Here is a 22238-nt window from a genome sequence, read left to right on the forward strand (position 1 = left end):
TGTTAGCCTAAATATCAACAACCGTCCTACCGAGCGTGTTGGCCGTGCGGTTAGGAGCGCACAGCTGTGAGCTTAAATTCGGGAGATAGTGGGTTGAAGCCCCACTGTCGGCAGCCCTGAAGATGGTTTTCCGTGGTTTCCCACTTTCAGACCAGGCAAATGCTGGGGCTGTAACTTAATTACGACCACGGCCTCTTTCTTCCCACTCCCAGCCCTTTCTTATTCCATCGTCGTCGTAAGATCTATCTGTGTCGGTGCGACGTAAAGGAATAAAAATCAAAAAACAAAAAACAACCGTTTTTGTGCTTCTATCTATCGGTTTGCTCTACGTGGTGTTTGCTGGCTGCACGCGTTGCTTATCAAGTGGTTCAAGTTTTGTCCATACATAAGTGTAGGAGATAGCTACAGAATTCTTAAATGAGAGACTGAAATTGCCAAATGAAAGCCCAAGAAATCCTTTATTTACATGTTGAGTACGGAAGTCATCGAGCCATCTTTGATGTGATATTGCTTCCCTGGAATTAATAGAAACTGGGCGTATCATCGCAGTCTGATATGTGTTTGTATCCCTGTAGCCTGGGAAGTATTTTCTCGAATTAAGCTGTTCTTGTTTTCTTTACTTAATTGTTTCCTGTAATGACAGACTTCTGTAATGTCACTGAGGCTTCTGAATTAACCACTAGGAAGAGAAGGTTGGTTTCAATCTCCTCAGAGATAATTTAAAAAACAACAGTTGCTCTTCGCAGTTGTTAAAGGTGAGATCATTTCATGAAACACTTTCGCTCGAAGCGTGCTTCTCTCACTGTTCCTCGATGAAACTTAAAGAAAAACAGCAATAAAGCGAATGTGAATAAATTAGACGGACAGGTAAGGGAATGTGTGTTGCGTTATGCTGTGTATATCCGTGAAGGAACTGAGATTCATTAACAATTCAGTTTTTTGATATCAACGGGAATATGAAAGACAAAAGAAAAATCGACAAGTTATAATAGAGAAGACTGAAAATTATGATGGCAGGGTAACACGAAGAGAGGTAAAAAAACATAAGATTTTAAATAATAGCTGATTAAATTCTTGTCTGTTTGAGAGCCAACTGCTAAATTAACGGGTTGGGGATCTGCATGCCCGTGGGAAAGAGGACTGATTACGGGTCCAGATATTGCTACCGTGCACATGTCATCATTCCAGAAGCCGATCACGTCTGCGTCTCTCCCAAATTACAACCTTCATGCAATACCATGGATATATCATTCGAGTCAGTTAGCGTAATTTCAGAGGACTCGTCGGTACAGTTTAACAACATTTCGTGTTGTGTTTTTATTATCATTCACGTCACCTTGCTACTGTACGCTATCTGCTGCATTGGCTGGGCCTATTTTTATAGAGGAAAGGCGGATTAAAATCCCTGCTCTCTTAAATCTCGGTTTGAGAATTAGCTGTAGTAGCCTACATAGCATTGTTTAATAATTTTAATTATGTCTTTTTCTATGTATAGTAAATGCTAATACAAATTTATCATCGGGAAGAGGGTATATAATATACATAGAGAGAAATATGTATTTTCGTGTCGTTTAAGATCATTTCTGGGGAATAGTGTCCTCCCCAATGAAGATGCTATACTACATATGCACTCTAATTAGACTTATCAAAGCATACGTCTACAGTAAATGACCTGTTAGGTGCGTAATATTACATCCTGCTGTGAAACACACGCTGAAATTCCTTTGTCAGTTTCCTTGTTAATGCTACTTTTCATTGTTTGACTTTGTTGCGAATTCTAACTTCTGCGCGCCATGGTATGTTTCTAACGCGTACATCATTGTCACCTCGAAATAGTTAATTAGTGATGTCGTTATTCAAAATTACGTAATTTCGATACGTAAATGGCTCCGGCTCAGATCGAACCCGCTATCTTGAAAAAAGAGGACGACTAACTCTCTGTGCTATTGAGATCGACCAGATGTGTTAAGTTGAAATTTAATCCATTCCATGGATAACTCAATTTATCCTTTAGTAAATACAGCAGTATAACAGTAGGAGATATCACTATAGCAGAATAACAGAACAATACTACCAATTGCCTAGAACGGTGCTTAACTATGGATCTGTTAGAAAAGTGCCGAATAGGGTTGAACTTAATTATAATTATTTTGCGACACTCTGATTTATTGTATTATGGCTAGTCTGTTTTAATATTTTAACTGCAATGCTATGGCGATTGAGTGAGATCGTGAACCCGCAGGTTGGTACAATAACAAGAAGTATTATCATATTTTACTTTGTTATAAAACCATCTAAAACACTATGGCTGAGATACAGTGAGGCTTAATATTATTAATAATAATATTATTGGTTTTACGTCCCACTGACTACTTTCACGGTTCTCGGAGTCGCCGAGGGGCCGGAATTTTGTCTCTCAGGAGTTCTTTTACGTAATAATTATATTTTTGTTTTACACCCCACTAACTGCTTTTACGGTTTTAGGAGACGATGTGGGGACAGAATTTAGTCCCGCAGAAGTTATTTTACGTACCAGTAAATCTACCGACACGAGACTGACGTATTTGAGTACCTTCAAATACCACAGAACTGAGCCAGGATCGAACCTTCCAAGCTGGGGTCAGAAGGCCAGCGTCTGAACCGTCTGAGACAATCAGCTCGGCATAATAATAATAATAATAATAATAATAATAATAATAATAATAATAATAATAATAATAATAATAATAATACTTACAATTACGAAGCAACGTGAGGAGTGAGGTACTTCGTCATTTCTTTATTCTGGGAGCCAACAAGTACTGAACATTTCACCCTCTGTATCACGTACGGATATTACGAGCATTTCCCTTCCACTCCTTCAAGGACCTTCATGGCCTGTACGAGATGGATCTGCTATTTGGAACAGACGCACACAAAAATAATTCATCCAGAAAAATAACAGACAGATTGTAAAAATACGGACAGTCAAATGGGCCACAAATAATTCAATTGACTTTAAAAGTCATAATTTATATCATTTTCAGTATCTCTTATAGTTATTACAGTGTTACGCTACTGTACGTCATATGCATGTATGTAGGCCTACTGTATGTTCAGTCCTAAGCCCGAAGGCTGGTTGGATTCTCACCAGCTCCACCATTAGCTGTCATAGATGGCCCATGCATCACTGAAGAGGATTACTAGGGAAATAAAGAGTGAAGTAGTTTCCCGTTGCTTTCCTCACCGAACCAGAAGTTGCTATTACATATCAGTCTGCCAAGTCCATTGAAATGCATGCATCAAAGGACCGTATGACAACTTTTTCACACAATTCATGGCAGGGACTGGCTGCATAAGGGATGGCAATAGTGGCATCGCTCATACCTCAGTAACTTTCATATTGTCAATACCAAGGATAAGATTGAGACAGATCTATGAAAGTAACGAAATTGTTCTAGCCCATACCAGAAGACATAGTGCACTATAAACTCTAGGTCTCGCCAACAACGCCATGAACGTCATATACCCGCTCTTCAATTGATATTTTAAAGGAAATTTCTCGAAAACAATGTTACCAAGGTCACAGAACGAATGACAAACTTGTCAGTAAACCACGTATCATTATAGAAGATTATTAACAGTACAAAAGTAATGAAAGTGCCATCGTGTTCTATTTGAGTGTTCCATAATCTGAGAGATATAAATGTGTTTTATAACTGTGATATATTTATGACGTTCACTTCTGTAATTCCTTGCTGTCGAAATACGGCAATATATTTACACTTTTATCTACATAAAGCCGCATTTTTCGCAGTAATATATGGAAACAATTACAGCACCAATCATATGGGAATTGACGACTAGCATTGGTAGAGAATTTGTAGTAGAGACAGGCGCTGGAAGGCATTGTACTGTACTTGCTTATTAACGAAATATAATGCCGAAGTATAATTAAATTTCAGATACTTGTCAGGAAATGCGCCCCTTGTAAGTAAGTAATATAAATTCCGATGCCCGCTAGTTACGAATAATAGACGATATTATTGTCAAGCGAAGGCCTGGTCAGCTCACCCCTTTCGCAACCTTAATGGCTGATTCAATTACAGCTGACGAACCAGCCCCGGGCACTCCACCGCTCCCGAGGGATAACGTCCCTTCCCACCCACACTCATCTGGTTTCTTCGTTGCTACTAGTTAACTGAAACATCCTTTTACTGGTCAATATTTTCTTCTTCAATATATTTGTGAACTTTGCGCTCCATAAGTTTGCACACAAATTAGACTTTCTTAGATGGAACTTTCCTGCCTTTGAGATGAACGTAGATCTCTTTCACACGCAGGTTGGCACGGACTTGTTGCAAGGGGAGCTGTAAAAGATCATACCACTCGGATGTAATGAATGCGATGTGTCCTTAAAACAAAGAATTCTCCATCATTCTAAACACTTGTTGGGTCAGGTGTTGCATCATAGAATAGAAAAAAAAAACCCAGCAAGACTACATTGTTCACTCGCTTTAGAATCATATCCCCTACCATGGTACTCCTCCGCGGGATGGTGCCAATCCGCAGTACCAGAGCTTTGCCTCTGAGAAATATTCTCTTTGTTTCATCATTGTTGTTCTAGAAATTATTACCTTTGATTTTTCTTATCAGTTCTAGACATTTACTGCGAAAGTATACCTCATGGGTCTCGATTCTTTATCTTTCAAAATAATTGCTGTCGACTCCACCTATAGTAACATGTTATATTACGTAAAAATGAGCTTCTTCAGCATGGTTAAAAAGTATAATTTGCAGATGGGTGGATAATCTAACATGACCGAAATCCAACAATTTACTTATAGAATATAACTTATGTACTTTTTGAAATTTGAGCAATTTTGCACTTTGGTATATTCGTAACTAGTAAGTAACAGCTGTGGCATTAAATCACAATCTCATATTTGGAAGGATAGCTCCATCTCAGTGAAACTAAATATTAAAATAGTCTCTGTCTCCCTTGAAATGCGGTACTGGAAAATAATGGTTCACAAACTTAGGACAGCATTTTGTACCAACGAACACACCTCCACGTAGCTCAATACTAGTATTATTATTCAATTAGACACATCGCTAAAGATATGGAGAGTAGGTCATAGAAATGCGCACGATATAGAGAAATGTACCTCGAAAGAAACTTCATCAATCATCCCTCATAAGATCAGCATTTCTTGAAGATGACTATGTAGGGTAGTAACAGACACGAAGTAATATCCATGTAAATAACTATCCTCGGGAATTGAGGAAGTTTAAGGGAGTGAGTGTTTAGACTTTGAGAGCGCGATGGAAGAATGATATAATACTAGGTCGACTTCTACCCTTCTGATACCTGTTAATCACCCATCCTGGCCGTGCGGTTAGAGGAGTGCGGCTGTGAACTTGCATCCGGGAGATAGTGGGTTCGAATCCCACAGTCGGCAGCCCTGCAGATGGTTTTCCGTGGTTCATTTTCACACCAGGGAAATGCTGGGGCTGTACCTTAATTAAGGCCACGGCCGCTTCCTTCCAACTCCTAGGCCTTTCCTATCCCATCGTCGCAATAAGACCTATCTGTGTCGGTGCGACGTAAAGCCACTAGCAGACAAGAATCACTCATCTGTATACAGCCACTCATTCCAGGTGTCTGGGGCAAGGCTATGGAACACTGTCAGTATACGTAATAGCACTTCAGTAGCCTCATTTAAACAGCCTTGTCAAGATTTCCTCTTAAATACGTGATCAGCTTCCATGGATGTAAGCGTGTATGAGAACAAGTATGATTTAGAGCTGTTGTTAGGTGATGTAGATGGATAATATCAATCATTATAAAATAAAAACTATAATACTATTTTACTCCATTAATTGAGGTATTTTCTAGAGACTGTTAATAGTGTTATTTTTCCAAATTATGTGACTATGTGCTGTATGTTGTGATTAAGTGTAAGAAAGGCCACTCAGCCCTAACTTGGCCACATACAAAGTCATAAAATAAATAAAATAAAATAAAATACAATAAATAAATAAATAAATAAATAAATAAATAAATAAATAAATAAATAAATAAATAAATAAATAAATTAAATAATTGATCATGTTGAATTTGGAGGGTGACGTTCACACTCATAATTATGTTAAGAATAATCACCAGAAACCTAGCGTGATTTGTAGGTCTCTCATGATGTAACTTGAGTAGTCCTGAAAGTTTTCTGTCTTTAAGAGTACTATTGATATTGTTGCGCCCTCTTCTCCTTCACGCACGGTCTGGTACGGCACATGCCGCGAATGTACTTGGAACTCTTCCGTCCAACTGGTAATCCCATTACAAAGGATTCTGTTTCCTTTCAGCCAGAGTATCACTTTGGCCTTCGCTCTCACTTAAAGAAACACTCAGTCAGAAGTTTAGCTCGAAACAAAATGTCACTGCCTGGCAGCACAGATTGGCATCAAACATGTTTACTCTTTTCAGTAGTATATTTAGTATATATAGACCTGTGTGATCTGTTCGAGATACCAGAATTGTTCATTTTTATTTACACGTAAGCATAGGAAAGTGTAATAATATATAGTGATATTGGCTTTACATCCCATTAACTACTTCTACGGTTTTCGGAGACGCCAAGATGCCGGAATTCAGTCCCGCAGGGGTTCATTTACATGCCAGGCTGACGTATTTGAGCACTTTCAAATACCACCGGACTGAGCCAGGATCGAACCTGTCAAATTGGGATCAACCGTCTGAGCCACTCAGCTGGACACAGTAAATGAATACAACGAAAATTGTTCTGATGATCTGAGTATTCATATGTGGCTGGGAGGCGTGACCGCACTTAAGGAAAATGAAGGATAGGAAAAGCATTGTCGGATACGAGGTATAGTTTCTTAAGCGACGATATGTAAAAGATATATCGTCATTGAATTCTTGATTTATACTGAACTATTCGAAAATATAATAATAATAATAATAATAATAATAATAATAATAATAATAATAATAATAATAATAATAACGCTAGTTGACTATTCCTTGCTATGGATTTTAAGAGATACCGGGTTGCCAACATTCTGTCCTGCGGGAATTCCCTTTCATAGCCTTTTCCCCATTACCTTAGGTCAGTACTATTAGGCGATTAAGTCTAATTCTACGGCTGGGTGCACTTCCTGACGCCAAGGCCATAGGGTGGGATCTATTCCCTGTTGCGTGTTTCTGTAGAGGATGGTAGTGTGCTGGAAGAAGAGGAAAAAATGTATGTGAATAGGCGTGTATTAACACGAAATCAAAAAAACTCAGTCCTTGATCCATTAGAATTAACTAGGCGCAGGTGAAATCCCTAATCTGAATGGGACTCGAACACGTGGCCCTCTGAACTGACTGTTATTCCATTGAAGATTCAGCTAAGTATCCACACCCTCTCATGTGGAAATTTGTGGTATCGAACTCTGGTATAGGTGTAGTCTGAATTACAGGAACCTGTAACTGTAGTCTAGATTTAATGGCACTTTGGAGGTGATTGTTGTTCTAAAGGGAAAATGACGAGACTGACAGGCCTTTATTGGAACTTTGAAAAACTATTTATGACATTTACGTGTCTCCTAAGATCTATGGTAATTTAAGAATGTTGAAATAATTATTCGTTCTGCCCATTCGAAGAGCGCTTTGGAACTTAATTGGTTTGGTGACTTTAACATTCATATCCTCCCAAGACCTCTTTATGAATATTCGCTGTGTTGTATCTTGCGTTCATCTGACTATTTATTATAATTTTTTTATGTTTAATTTATTACTAGTATTATTATGCGAGACAATTCTTGTTGTTCAATACGTACTTCATGTGGGCCTGTTCGCATGCTCTAGAGCTGTCTCGTGACCCCAGACGGACTAAAAGAAAGACGATAGAGTCGTTAAGATAAAGTTTGATGCCTGACCAATTCTCATGCACGAAGAGAATAAACGATTTTGGCTCTTCATATTATTTCACATGAGAAACTCAGTCAAGGCAATGTAAGAGACAATATTTGAAACACGTTGGCCCTGATTCCCTTCACTACCGCTGCTGCTGTCTTTCGTGTGAATGACAGTCTTCGTGTGACATTTCGCTTCTGAATACGAGTCTTTTGTGCTAAGAACGGGACAGCTGTACCGTTACTATGAGCCAGACATATTCATTTTTAATGACAACCCTACTTCTCCATTTCCATTTACGATAGCTGAAAGACACACATCTACGTCACTCTTATGGCATAGTACAATTTATTGCAACACTCCTACAAAAACAGATTTAAGACACAAATCATGAGATAAGCACTCCATTTCTTAACACACCTATGTCATCGTTTATAAACACGACCAACTGATTTACAGAAAGTATTGTTATAAGAGCGTCTAGTGTGTGAATCTTGTTAGACAGAATGATATCTGTGAAACAGCCATCATGCTCAATATTTGCCTATTGACTTAGTTCACAGTATGATAGACACTTTCAGAGAAGTATGGATTATTAACAATTTGATCGTTGTAGTTCTTACGTTAATTTTTTGATTTCGTGGCGGGATAGTACAGTACTTCACACAGCGTCATATACATTGGACTTCCTGACCACCTTAAGGGAGTAAGAGCAAGTTAAGTTCGCGTGGCGATCTCTTGACACCAGACGGAATTACAAAGCTCTAAGCCCCTTATCCTAATAAGAATGTCCCCTGATCCACTCTAACAATAGTTAGTAAGTTAGTGTTAGGGGGTTAGGAACCGTCAAATCCGTGTACTTGAGTTTGTGGTAACGTGTCTGTTAACCGGTGTAGTTACAGTGGCTGTAACTTTGTAGTGCGTGTACTAAAACTGTAATTACTGGGGCAAGGATATGGATATGAGCCCCGAAACTTGATATATGGCATTCTTGATAAACTTAACCATAATAGACATTTTATTTGATTCTGTATTGACTTCTATACATCTGTTATAGAAACTATTTAAAATAGTTTATGTTGGGTCCACCTTGTCAATACACTTCTCGTCGTCGTAATCTGTTTACCCTCCAGGGTCGATTTTTCCCTCGGACACAGCGAGGGATCCCACCTCTACCGCCTCAAGGGCAGTATCCTGGAGCTTCAGACTCTGGGCCCAGGCGGCCTCACCTGCTATGCGGAACAGGGGCCTTGCGGGGGGATGGGAAGATTGGAAAGGATAGGCAAGGAAGTGGGAAGGAAGCGGCCGTTTCATCCCGGCATTTGCCTCGAGGAGAAGTGGGAATCCACGGAAAACCACTTCCAGGATGGCTGAGGTGGGAATCGAACCCACCTCTACTCAGTTGACCTCCCGAGGCTGAGTGGACCCCGTTCCAGCCCTCGTACCACTTTTTCAAATTTCGTGGCAGAGCCGGGAATCGAACCCGGACCTCCGGGGGTGGCAGCTAATCACACTAACCACTACACCACAGAGGCGGACCACTTCTAATGACTGAAAATTATTTATTCTGTCATACATGTTTCAGGAATAATATACATTCCTTTCATCATCACTGATGATAGAATAAATAAATTTCAGTCATTAAAAGTGTATTGACAAGGTGGATCCAACATAAACTATTTTAAATAGTTTCTTTAATTGATAAGGCACTATCTCAGCATTTTCCTGCAGAGAAAACCACACTTGGCGTAGTCACATTCTTCTTATTCTCCTTCTTTTCTCGATTTTGGTAATCTTACGACCGCGTAAAATATCCCACTGCATTCATTTTCGTTTGTTTCCTGCTTGCCTTCCAATAATTCTTCATTACATCACTATTTTTTCTCCTCTCATCTGTCCAGATGTTATCCCATTCCTTCCCTTTCTCCTGGAAATCCTTGAAAGTTTATATCAGTCTCTTAAAATTTGCTCTGTCCTGTACTGTATCTGCTGTTATTCCCATATCTAACACATGTATATTATTATTATTATTATTATTATTATTATTATTATTATTATTATTATTATTATTATCATCACACAAAGTGACTCACATTATCACACGTTATCGCCTCAGATGCTCAGGTGTTCAGACACGCCAGCCTCTTGTAGGTAGATTTCGCATACCACGTGCGGGATATAATTTCGATACCTGGGCGTCTCTGAAACCAATTATATTATTATTATTATTATTATTATTATTATTATTATTATTATTATTATTAAACATTTATCTCATTTGCACTTTTCATTGTGAAAAATGTCAGAAACTATTATTTTGCAAAAGGAAATAATGGTTCGTCCTAACAGGATGAAAAATTAATTAATATATGCAAAACTCTTAGGAACCCACTTAGCACTTATACATATTTTAACAATGTGTAGCCTAGTTTACTTTCTACTCAAATACCAACTCCCATGCCAGTAACTAATGTAAATGTTGTAGTTCAAGGGGTTTTCAGATTTTTCAACCCATATTCAAGTTCATGAGAGCTTGCATCAAATATCGCTTGCCTTCTTATGTTGCAAGCTGTGGCATCCTGGAAGTATTCTCCTGGGAACTGAGTCACTTGTAAGGGGATGAACTGTTCGGCTATGCAGAGCAGAGTAAAATTTGGCGTGTGTGGTTGTAAGCCAGGCCACACTCTCGTCCCAGACGGCAGCAACATTCTTCCACCCCATCTTCCTCTCTTCCTGTTATGCTATTTCAATATTTCACAGGGTTTTCTCTTCGTTGTCGCTGACTGTTTTATCTTGACTAAAAACCGCAATATCCCCTCACTTCTTTCCGGGATTATAACCCTGAGTCCCGTGCAATAAGAAGGAAAGGATTTGCCTCTTCCCCGGTGTCTGAATAATGAAACTGTTTTTGACCTGAGCCTTCATAGCAGGGATAGGGAGAGGGAGAGGCTTCAACACTGAATTCTCAGAACAAGCTCATCCTGTCTTCTCTGTCATCCTTACGACATCTAAGCTGTAACAAACGGTGACTCCATTGTGCATAATCACTGGAAGATGTCGCACGTACAAAAATATTTGCACTCTTAATATGTTCAGGACTGTATGTGACATAAATAATTTATACTTCGCTTTGCTACTATAGTATCAATTTGTACATTATGGCCACCTACATTGTCTTGTTTTGGATATAAAGGCATTTATCCAAATAGTGCTGTACCCCCGAAATGAATTCTGGTTTCTCTGCCGTTTGGGAGTGGAAAACAGAACGTCAAAGCTGACACACAGCCAACCTAATGGGCGTCAAATTAAAATACTTGTGTAGTAACTGAGGCTATATTGTTATTTTTAGTTATTTTATATCGTGTCAGAAGCATACCTAAGTTTAAAATTAAATATAAGGAAAAAACATAAAACAATATAAATACTTCAATGACGAAGAGCCACGTTAAACTATGTGAGCCCAAAATCTTGCGACGTCAAGTGCATTTGGCTTCGCTTTAACCAGGTCTTCTGTTGTGCAGCTGAATGGGTATGAACTACATTACAGCAAATGGGCTGTGGTCTGCTCTTCTCCACATACACACAAGGTACTGTCCACTTCGAAACCCCATTTCTTCTGGTTTGCCCTGCACCGCGTAACACCAGAGCGCAGTCTATTCAGTGCTCTCCAATTCACCCAATCTTTGACATGGCCAGGAGGGACTTCCTCCCTTGGGGTCATACATTGATTGATCCTCGTATGTTGACTCCTGACATGCTATTCTTGAATTCTTGCTTGCTGCGTTGTTCCTGCAAGTGTTTCGGTTACTCTCAAGAAGCTTTTCCTAGACTTAAGCCGCTGGCGTGGTGGCTCATATCCAAACAAAGGGTGAGCTTCCGATGTCAACACATATCTCTTTTCTTTCTTGGCTGCCACTTCACGGCGGATATCGGGAGGTGCTATCCCTGCAATGCAATACACTTTTTCCAAAGGAGTATGTCTCAAATATCCAATAATAAAACGGCAGGTTTCGTTGAGTGCTACATAAACTGCTTTGGCATGGCAAGATTTGTACCACAACGGGCATGCGTATTCAGCTGTAGAGCGAAAGGGCAGATGTCCTCACTGTGCCTGGTTGTGCTCCCCAAGATGTTTCAGTTAGCTTCCGCACAATATTGTTTCTAGCAGCCACTTTCTGCTTGATGTTCAAACAATGTTTTCTGTAGGTCCAGAGTGATTCCGAGGTACTTCGGGGTAGGATTGTGTTGTAATGCTATGCCTTGCCAAGTGAACTTCAGAGTTCGGGAAGCTTCTCTGTTGTTAAGATGGAAAACACAGGTCTGCGTCTTAGTTGGGTTTGGTGTTAGTTGATTCTTCTTGTAATAGCCAGCAAGAGTGTCTAGAGCTTTGGACAATGTTTGTTCAATCGCCTCGAAGTTATCCCCCTGAGAAGTGATGACACAATCATCAGCATAGATGAAACTATTCGTCCCGGTAGGAAGAGGCTGATCATTTGTGTAATTATTGAAAAGCATTGGTGGCAACACGCTTCCCTGAGGTAGTCCGTTCTTCTGTTTCCTCCACCTACTTCTTCTTCCCTGAAACCCAACGAAGAAACTTTGATTTTTTTAGTAGGTTTCTAATGGCACAAGTCAGATGAAAGTCCTTTGTCATGCTATATACATTACCTAGAAGAATTCGGTGATTAACAGTATCATATGCTGCCGAGCGATCTATAAATGCAACGCCTGTGATTTTCCGGCTTTCAAAACTATCTTCTATGTGTTGACGTAATTTCAACACCTGCGATGTGCAGCTATTCCCTCTCCTGTAACCAGCTTGCTGTGGAATCAGAAGTGGCTCGATTTTATCAGTCAACCTATTGAGGATTAGTCTCTCCAGAATCTTAAAAAGATGATTAAGGAGATTGGTATGTAGCTCCTAGGGCCATTTTTATCTTTGCCTGGTTTTAGAATGGCTTTGACCCTAGCCTTCCTCCATATTTTTGGTATCATGGAAGACTGAATGCAGTTGTTCATGAGTTCTACCAACCAGCACTTCGCAGTAGGACCAAAGTTCTTAATTTGTTCCATTCGAAGGTCATCGAGTCCTGCTGACTTCCCAATCTTACACTTACTGAGACCTAATTCCAGTTCAGTTAGTGTGAAATGCTTAGATAACTCATTGTTCTTGTCTGGTTGTCTGACTATAGGATTCTTCCCTACTTTCATGGAGAGTGTTGGTTTTCCATTAAGCAAAAGTTGGTGTACTATTTGATCTGCACTCACATTGGCATGTGTGCTAGCTTGCGTAGGATCATTGCTCAAGCGTTTTAAAAGTCCCCAAGCTTCTTGACTGCTCCTACCCATATCGACTTCAGACATCAACTTCATCCATGTCTCCTTCTTTGCCTTGGGGATAGAAGAAAGAACACTTTATGCTGCTTGGTCCGTTTGCTCACTAAATGGGTCTTCTGCGTGAAGCCTGTAGTAATCGTGCAGCAGAGCAGTTGTTTCACGGATTATACCTTGAAGGTAGCGTGTCCTGCAGCCCCTGGGAATTGATGCCCGTGAACAGAATTTCACGATATCAATGAATTTGTCATAATCTTGGGGTATAGGAGAGACAGTTTTTATCCTCTCATCCAACATACTAGAAAACCTTTTCCAGTCAGCCTTTCGAAAGTTATATCTCCGTCTGAACCGAACTTCGTGTGGTCTTATGCATGAAGAAAGGTGACATATTAGTGGCCAGTGTTGTGTTCTTGGGATTGGTGAACCTATTTCTTTAGAACATTGCTGCACAAAGCAGTTGCTCACAAAGAGAAGATCTGGGTTATACGCTTGGTGCCATCTTCCACTATTGAAGGAGGAGGGAAGCTTACTGTCATGAATAAGGGAAAGCTCCTGAGTTTCAGCTCATGAAATTACGATCTCTCCATTCTCATATTCTTGAGCATATCCCCAGACGTGACTGCGGCTGTTAAAGTCACCGATTACTATTAACTTTCTTCGATTACCAAAATTTGCAGGTTGTGAGAAAGAGAACTTTTCATTTGGAGGCTTGTACACAGATGTAATTGTAATGTTGCTTAGCTCCACAGTGATTATTTCGATGTCGTTATCTTCAGTATGATGAGTACTGCTGATCTGGAGGTCTGGCTTTACAAATACAGCACTGCCATATTTCGCATGTGGCCTTTCTGCAACTAAAATCATTCCTGAAATCTTTGGACGTTTCTGATGTTCATCCCTATGCGTTTCCTGAATGCACAAGACGTCACATTTCTGATCTTGGCATAGTTTTTGCAAGAGTTCTTCTTTGGGAGCTGACAAGCCTTCAATATTTATGTATATTATTGTTTTATTATTTTAAGATTGATTAGTTCTGCTTCTGATGTGAGAGAATCAGCCGTCTAGGAAGAGTCCTAGTCCGTTGCCCAGGAGACACCCGGATGTATAACAATATCACATGCAAATACACCCTACTGGGAAGTTTCTCTCGTGTTATTATTAGTAGTATAGCGTTATTGTATACTTTTTGAGACATGTATAAAAAATCTTTTATTTTTATGTCCAGACATACGTAATTCTTCCATTTCAGATTACCTTCATTGGTGTCGAAAGTCATTCGTGTGTACAAAGGTGAATTTTTTCTATTACAGGAGCCGCATGGAGGGGTACTAGACCGGTGGAATATCTGTAGTCCAGAGGAGGAGCCGCTCGTCTTACAGCAGTTCCTACGCTTTGGTGAGACGCGCGCCATCACTCAGCAGCTTTTACTGGCTCAGCAGGAGTTGAGTGCACCGTCCTCCACCACTACAGCGTCCTCGTCAAGCCTACAGCAACTTCGAATCGATTCCGATATTAAAAAGTTTATCGAGCGAACTGCGAACCGTGGACCTACCGCTGCTAAACCACAGTCGCAACAGCAGCAGCAGCTACATTCACAGCAACAACAGCAGCAGCAGCAGCAGCAGCAGCAACAGCAGCAACAGCAGCAACAGCAACAGCAGCAACAGCAACAGCAGCATCACCATCAACAACATCAGTCTCAGCGAGAACAACAAAGAGAGTTGCAGAGAGAGCAAAGAGAACAGAGGGAACATCGAGAAAGTGAACAACAACAACAACAACAGGCGAGCACTCTTGGCAGTGACCCTAAACAAATAAGCCTTCCTGGGCAATATTCACAGCACCGAAGCCACAGTAGGCAGCCACGCTCTTCTCCACCTTCTTCTCATCACCCTCATTCTCACCCTCACTCTCACCCTCACCCTCCACCTCATCCTCATCCACACCCTTCACCGATGCACCTAGGTTTGCACCATCTCACGCAACAACAAAATCAGCAGCAACAGCAGCAGCAGCAACAACAACCTCCTTCACATACATCCCTCCCTCCAACGCGTCCACCTCCGCCACCACCTATGTCTCCTCTCCAGAAACACATGCCCCTTAATTTTCTCAAACTGCCTAATTCAACGAATGGTCCTTGCACAACTTCCTCCCCACCCAGTAGCATCAGCAGTAGTCCACTGAGTGTTTCTCCTCTCAACAGGCTGCAGAGCATGCAACCTTTTGATTTCCGGAAAATGGGTCCGGGATTTCCAGGAGGATTGATGCCAAGCACAAGAGGAAACAGTGGTAGTCCAGAACTGCAACATCCACAGAGCCGAAGAAGAATATCCGAGGCATCTGATACCAGCCCTCCCGGGCTCATGAATCTTAGCCTGACGAGCCCCACGTCCATTTGTCTACCCCCTCCTCCACCACCACCACCAGTGTCAACAACCAGTGTTACGAGTTTTAACCACACCGGTATGGTGCACGGACCTCTTTCAGCTGCATCTCTGATGGCTTCGTCTTTACCTGGACTGATCTCAAGTGTAACGGCGCCCAGAAGCAAATCGCCATCAGCAATGTGTGCTGACTTTAAAAGTGGAGGTGGCAGCAGTGAGTTTGGATCGGATGATGATGACGATGATGAGGAGAATTCGCATAGTGCTCTTAATCTGAGTCGTGATGGAGCGTACATAAACAAAGTTGGTCGGCCGAGGATTGGGCATTTACGGAAGGCAACAATGCCAATGAAGCGGCAGTGGGGATCTGGAGTAGATATGCCGCTGAACTTGGGTACTCAGCTTATTAATCCTACCACGGGAAAGAAGCGAGTGCAATGTAACGTTTGTCTTAAGACATTCTGTGATAAAGGAGCGCTCAAAATTCACTTTTCTGCAGTGCACCTGCGGGAGATGCACAAATGTACGGTAGAGGGTTGCAACATGATGTTCAGTTCACGCAGATCTCGTAACAGACACAGTGCAAACCCTAACCCCAAATTACACTCCCCTCACTTACGTCGCAAGATCTCTCCACACGATGGTCGCAGTTCTCAAGCGCACCCGCTATTAATACCACCTCCTGGCGCACTGGCGCTCAACCCTCTTTCCTTTAGTCCATTCCCACTACTTACACCCCCACCAGACCTGAGACATCAGTCTTTAAAACAGAGTCTAGACTTGAGTATGCATCGCTACGATGAAGGGCCGCGGGCGGAGAGCAACAATACCACAACATCTTCAGACGACACTGCTATGGCTCTGAATATGAACCACCATCTCGACGACGATAACGACGACGTTTATGACGATGATGAAGATGGCATCGTTGTAGACGGAGGGGCTGATGACGGTGACGGGGACCCACCAGACGAGCAGGGATCTAATGAAATTACTGAAAAGGATGATCATTCGGGTTCAGTGGTTAAGAGAGTCAAACTCTCGGAGTCTGATATGGACGAGGAGATGATCAGTAATATGGACAGCAATGAGGACTCTCTCAGCGTTGTAGATACTCATAGCCTTAAAGAAGAGAATGGAGTGGAATGTACAACGTTTGCGTCAAGGAGTGTTCGGAAAAGGAAGAATCAAAATCCTACTCGTTGTGCAATTCCAGTCCTAATGGGTCCTAACGATATGTCAGACGAAGATTCCTCGAATGATGTTGTCTTTGCTGCTCCAACGCCTGAAGAAAATGTTCGAGACATCCCATCTAATGAACGGGATTCAAAAAACGAGTTAGGTAACGTGACACAGCCATCACTTAAGGAGGAAATGTCGGGAAACCAAAATGTAGAGGTGAAGATGGAACTTGATGACGAAGTACAAGGTAAGGGCTGTGTTCACGATGGAAACCCAGAACAGAATGGAGACGAGGTGGGGAGTGAATCGACTAAGAAGGACGCAGTTGATACAGAACTAAGTAATACAAACGTGAGGGAGGACGTTATGAAGCCTGAAGATGCGAAAATTGAAACAAGTCTGGCACCTCTCATACCAGCTGATAAGGTGAAGAAAGAGAAAGAACATATAGACAGAGGTGATCACGAGGAAGAGATGGAAGAGGAGGAGCCTAAGGCTAGAGCCCCTAGTTCTGCAGGCAGCCACAACAGTGAAGAATCCCTGGATTCCTCTAACGCACTCCGGCAGCTGGAAAGTTTGTCTCATGGTCATTTTGGAGATTTATTGATGTCTCGTGGGGGACAAACTTCGTCACCTATGTTAAACACTCATCCATTTCCATCTCTGGGATTCATGGTGGGGACAGGACCACCCAGCCCTGCTCGATCTCAGGGCTCATCCGGCACATCGAACGGACCCGATTCCCCTTCAGAAGATAATAGTCAGGGAATGTTCTTTCATGATTCATCAGGTTTCATCGGTAATATCGATGTCCCAATCGATAAGGACAATCCGAGACGTTGTACAGCCTGTGGCAAAATCTTCCAAAACCATTTTGGCGTGAAAACACATTTCCAGAATGTTCATTTGAAGCTCATGCACAAATGTACCGTTGAAGGTTGTAATGCAGCTTTCCCATCAAAGCGAAGTCGTGATCGACACAGTGCTAACTTAAACCTTCATCGCAAGTTATTATCAACGTCGTCATCAGATAAGGCAGGTGCAGGACTCTTTATGGATAAATCACCATTTGCTTCCCTTGCAGGTAATCCAACCTTACATAGCGAATTCCTTGCCCGTCTTTATGCGGAATCACAGTCCCTTCCGTTAAATCTAGAAGCCTTTAAGAATATCCCCCACTCTCATCCTCATTTAGGACCACCACCTCCACCCGGCAGCCTGGCAGAGCAAATGCTTCTCAACGGTGATCGTCTGCCACCTCCACACCCGTCTCTGTTACTGCCTCCCCTCGGAGGCCTTGGGGGCTTTCCAGGACTAAATAACTTCACCAGTCATATATCAAGTGTAAATGGAAACCCTATCAGTGACCGCAAGGAACGTTCATCGGGCTCGAATTCGCCCAAGTCACCGTCGTACTCACCTGTTGGTGATTCTCCTGTGACTTTTAGTCTTGAGGAAGACATGCCGACACCGGATCCCGATGGTCAGCTTCACTGCACGTTTTGTCGGAAGAGTTTAGCGGATGGACCCGCTCTCAAGGACCACTATGAGCAGCTACACTCAGCGGATCTCTTTCGTTGTTCGGTTCCCGGTTGTTCCAAGGCGTTCAGCTCGCGGGAAAAGCGGCAAGTGCACAGTGAAAATGAGTCGTTGCATACCCCTGCTCTCCGGCCCTCAGATAACTCCTGCTCGTGACACAGTGGGGCGCTTTTGCAGCATCGGTATAATAGTCTCGTCCCTACGTGGTGGTAAGAGAGACGTTAACTCCCACTAATTTACTTTCTCCTGAATGTTAATCAGTGTGTCCCTCCCTCAAAACATATTCTGCTATGTCTTCTTGGAAAGAACGATCAATAGAACAATTCCGGTTTGCAGCAAGTCGAACTTCCTCGTATGATCGTTTCTGCTACGTGTTTTTTCTCAGTAATTATTACGTAACCTGTGAAATGTAACATGTGTTGGATACCGTGTGATGGATATTTTAGAACGGTTACATCGTACACATCTTCGTTTCAATTCGAGCTTATTACAGTGAATCGGGTTCAGTATTTCTAGTGTGGAATGTTGAGTATTTAATAGACATTTTATTTAAATGTATTGCTTTAATACTGATTGGTGCTGTGACATGAGATATAAGAATAAAACGTGTTCTGACTTAATACCTCTGATATGACAATGTGTATGAAGTTTTATTAAAAATCTTTGGTTCAAATATTTTTAATATTTAATCTATGTCAAATGGATTGTGTTATGTATGTATGTAACTTTATGCCACCGCTGTAATAGAACATAAAATTGGGTAGATTGAAGATTTCGGTTCTCTTCAATATTGAATAGTATTTTCGTAAGTATAGAATAAATAGTATTTACTGACGATATTAAATTACGATAATGAAGATGACATAATAATAATAATAATAATAATAATAATAATAATAATAATAATAATAATAATAATAAAGAATACTGCCATTTTCAATAGGAAGGTGTTTAGGACATAAGAGAAGTACAAATACCTCTTTTCGTTGTTATTCGTGATATTCATTTGATAATATCCATTATCATATAATAGTTTATTGAAGTTCCTATAATTTTTAAAATAATTTCGTTAGTTTCTTTTACTTTTTTTTTGAAATTTTGATCTTAGTTCAGGTCCTTGCTGAAAATCAATTTGAAAATTTTCATCTATAGTTATATTTAAATTCATGTAAACCCAAAAAAGAAAGGATACGTGTATTGACATATTAAATAAATCATATTTTTTAATTACAAGTTCCATATTGTGGATCTTCAGAAATTTAAAGGTGCAAAGAATGATTGTACACTCTTTGGATCACTGCATGCTATTCATTTTCTGACCAGTTATTTATCAGAGGTTTTCAGTCATCAGAGGATGATTCATAGAATGTCACAGCAATTACGCACAAGAAACTACGTTCTACTGGACCAAGGTTAAGTAATTAATGAGTAAGGATATTTCTGTAGAATCGTTTTCTATCATAATAGCAGTCGTATGGCATGTTATACATTTTATTTATAAATTAGGGTAAAGGAACGAATTGATTATGTTTTCTTCCGTTTGTACAGTATAGTCAGAAAATACAGTAACATCTCGCTTAAACTTGGTCTTGTACAAACTAGTTTCTATTCCTATTCTGTGCAAGGCTCTTGAGTGCAATAATCAAACCCACATAACCAGTTTCTTTTAAGTGTATATACGAAATGTGATGGAATACATCATGCTCATCGCAAGAAGGTCGTGTGTACATATTCTACTACAATTGTACAAACTGTGTAGGAGTCGCTCCTTCATCATTCTCCGCATTATTGCAACGAAAATATATCCTTTGGTATACGATTAGAACATAGTACGGACGATACAAATTGTACATCTTTTTGTGATTAGTATTACTTATTTCTGTTTCTCCCATTTTACTCATTTGGTATGCGAAGAGGCATATTTAAATATGGTTTTCATGAATTGTTGAAATTTTTTAAATATTCACCTAGTGCTTTGTTGATTTTCTGTGCCCAGCTGAAGAATTAATGGTATAGAGCAATTTCTGGTTAATTTATACTTGAGTTGTCCGACAACATAAATATACTTAAAATGATAGTAAACATAAAGGGCATGAAATGAAGTAATTGTCATTATCTGTTTCCTTTTGACTTCATCGAATGTTTTTCAAACAACTTTGATTTTTGCTTAAGTACGCATGCATCCATTAGGAGGAAGGTTTAACTGCATACTGATCATGTAAAAGACAATTTAAAAATAATTCCTGTATTTAATAACGACACAAAATATAATGTTATTCGAAAGTTGTATAATAACATAAATTCTGTGTACGGTAGCAAAACTGGCGATGAATTGTCATACTACCGTCGGTTTTAGTACACCTTCTATTTCTATAATCCTCCTCCTTAAGGAAAGCATACTGTTTGGGTATCAGCAGGAAAGGGTAGATGAAGATGAAGTTGAAGGTGACAAAGAAAGTTAAGGGTAGGACGATGGAGGGCGAAGGACTGCTGTGCCTAATCATTTCATTTTCACACACTCCCTTTTCTTTTTCCCTTTTCCTGAGATGCCCCGAGTAATCTACACCATAAAGCTTTCCTACCCTGTTGTACAGAATGGATTGAGAAATGCTCTCTGATACTCGCCGGGAATCATATGACAAATAACAGGGCATTTTATTTATTGTAGTATCTTAAATTAGCTATCATTTCAAGATTTTTTTTGCATGAAGTTGTATTCCATTCATTAGTCTAATCATGGATGCACATTGAACGAATTTTGTGTAATCTGCGATATCAAACACTTCTGTGGTTGTAAGGACTCTCTTTTTTCTGATGTGATGATGTAAATGTGACTATTGTATAAAACGATTGCAATGTGTGGAGATAAAAATAATGTATACAAAATAAAACGAAATATTATACTTTGTATATATTTATGAAAAAACCACGATAGGCCAAGTAGTAGTACCTTCGATGATAAAAATAGAAGTATTTGTATAAAAGATGTGATTTTAAAGAGAACATGTAAAATATGTGGTCTCCAAATTATAATAATATGTTCCTTCCCTTTGACTGGACAGCAAAGAATACTGTTGTTTAAAATGGGCCTAAATCTAGTTAGGCTGTATATTAAAACAATTCATGGACATATTTTGACGTCACAATATGTATAAATATCAGATCATTTATTAAAAAGATAAGACCGTGTGATTGTCAATTTAATAGTATTTCCAGCATTGTCTGTCTCTCGCCCTCCGTTCATTGTTGTTATTATTATTACTTATTATTATTCTATACTCCATAAGCTGTGCTGTGACGCGTAATTTGAATGTCATCATTGTAAATAAAAACAAAATAATCATCTTTAAATTTGAGTATACTTTTTCATAATGGTTCCATTTTGTTAACCTTGAAATATCCTAGATCCTACAGTCCGTAGCTTAAGAAAATACTCCAAACACGTTTCTTCCTATTTTACAGTCACATGTCTATAAGATGAAAGTTTTGGAAATGCAATCGCCTTCGAGACTCTTAGACGAATAGCCTCTTATCTCAAGAGAAGTCCTTCAGCCATTTCCACTTACAAGGGGAGTCTCAAGTGTAGCGGACACCGACTTTCTACAGCTTTCGGGAGGCTAATATACATGGGCAAAAAAAAAAAATCAATACCTATTTGAGAATTATTTTTAATGGGCATTAATTTTTGAGGTTTTTGTGTTAATTTTTCACACACCAGTTATAAACCATTGTATGTCCCGCTCCTTGGCTGATTGGCCAGCGAAGACACTTACTCGTCGGAGGGTCTGCCGTAAAAGGATTGCAACAGGATAGCAATAGCCACGCAAAGTAATGAACCGTCATAAAAATTTGGACTCTCAGCAGCGTTCTCTTATCTTTGTGGTCTAGTGATGGGA

General features: G+C 40.2%; 1 protein-coding gene across 1 annotated transcript in view; it reads left to right on the plus strand.

Moving 5' to 3' along the window:
* LOC136861475 (zinc finger protein basonuclin-2) overlaps window positions 1-21693 on the plus strand; it is a 111838-nt gene extending 90145 nt beyond the window's left edge. The window contains exon 3 of the mRNA XM_067138824.2: window positions 14545-21693. Within this exon, the coding sequence (XP_066994925.2) occupies window positions 14545-18498 (3954 nt within the window). The 3' untranslated portion in view covers window positions 18499-21693. The remainder of the gene's footprint in view (window positions 1-14544) is intronic.
* The last annotated feature ends 545 nt before the right edge of the window (window positions 21694-22238 follow it).

This window comes from Anabrus simplex, chromosome 1 (assembly GCF_040414725.1).
Source record: "Anabrus simplex isolate iqAnaSimp1 chromosome 1, ASM4041472v1, whole genome shotgun sequence".
NCBI classification, from domain to species: domain Eukaryota; kingdom Metazoa; phylum Arthropoda; class Insecta; order Orthoptera; family Tettigoniidae; genus Anabrus; species Anabrus simplex.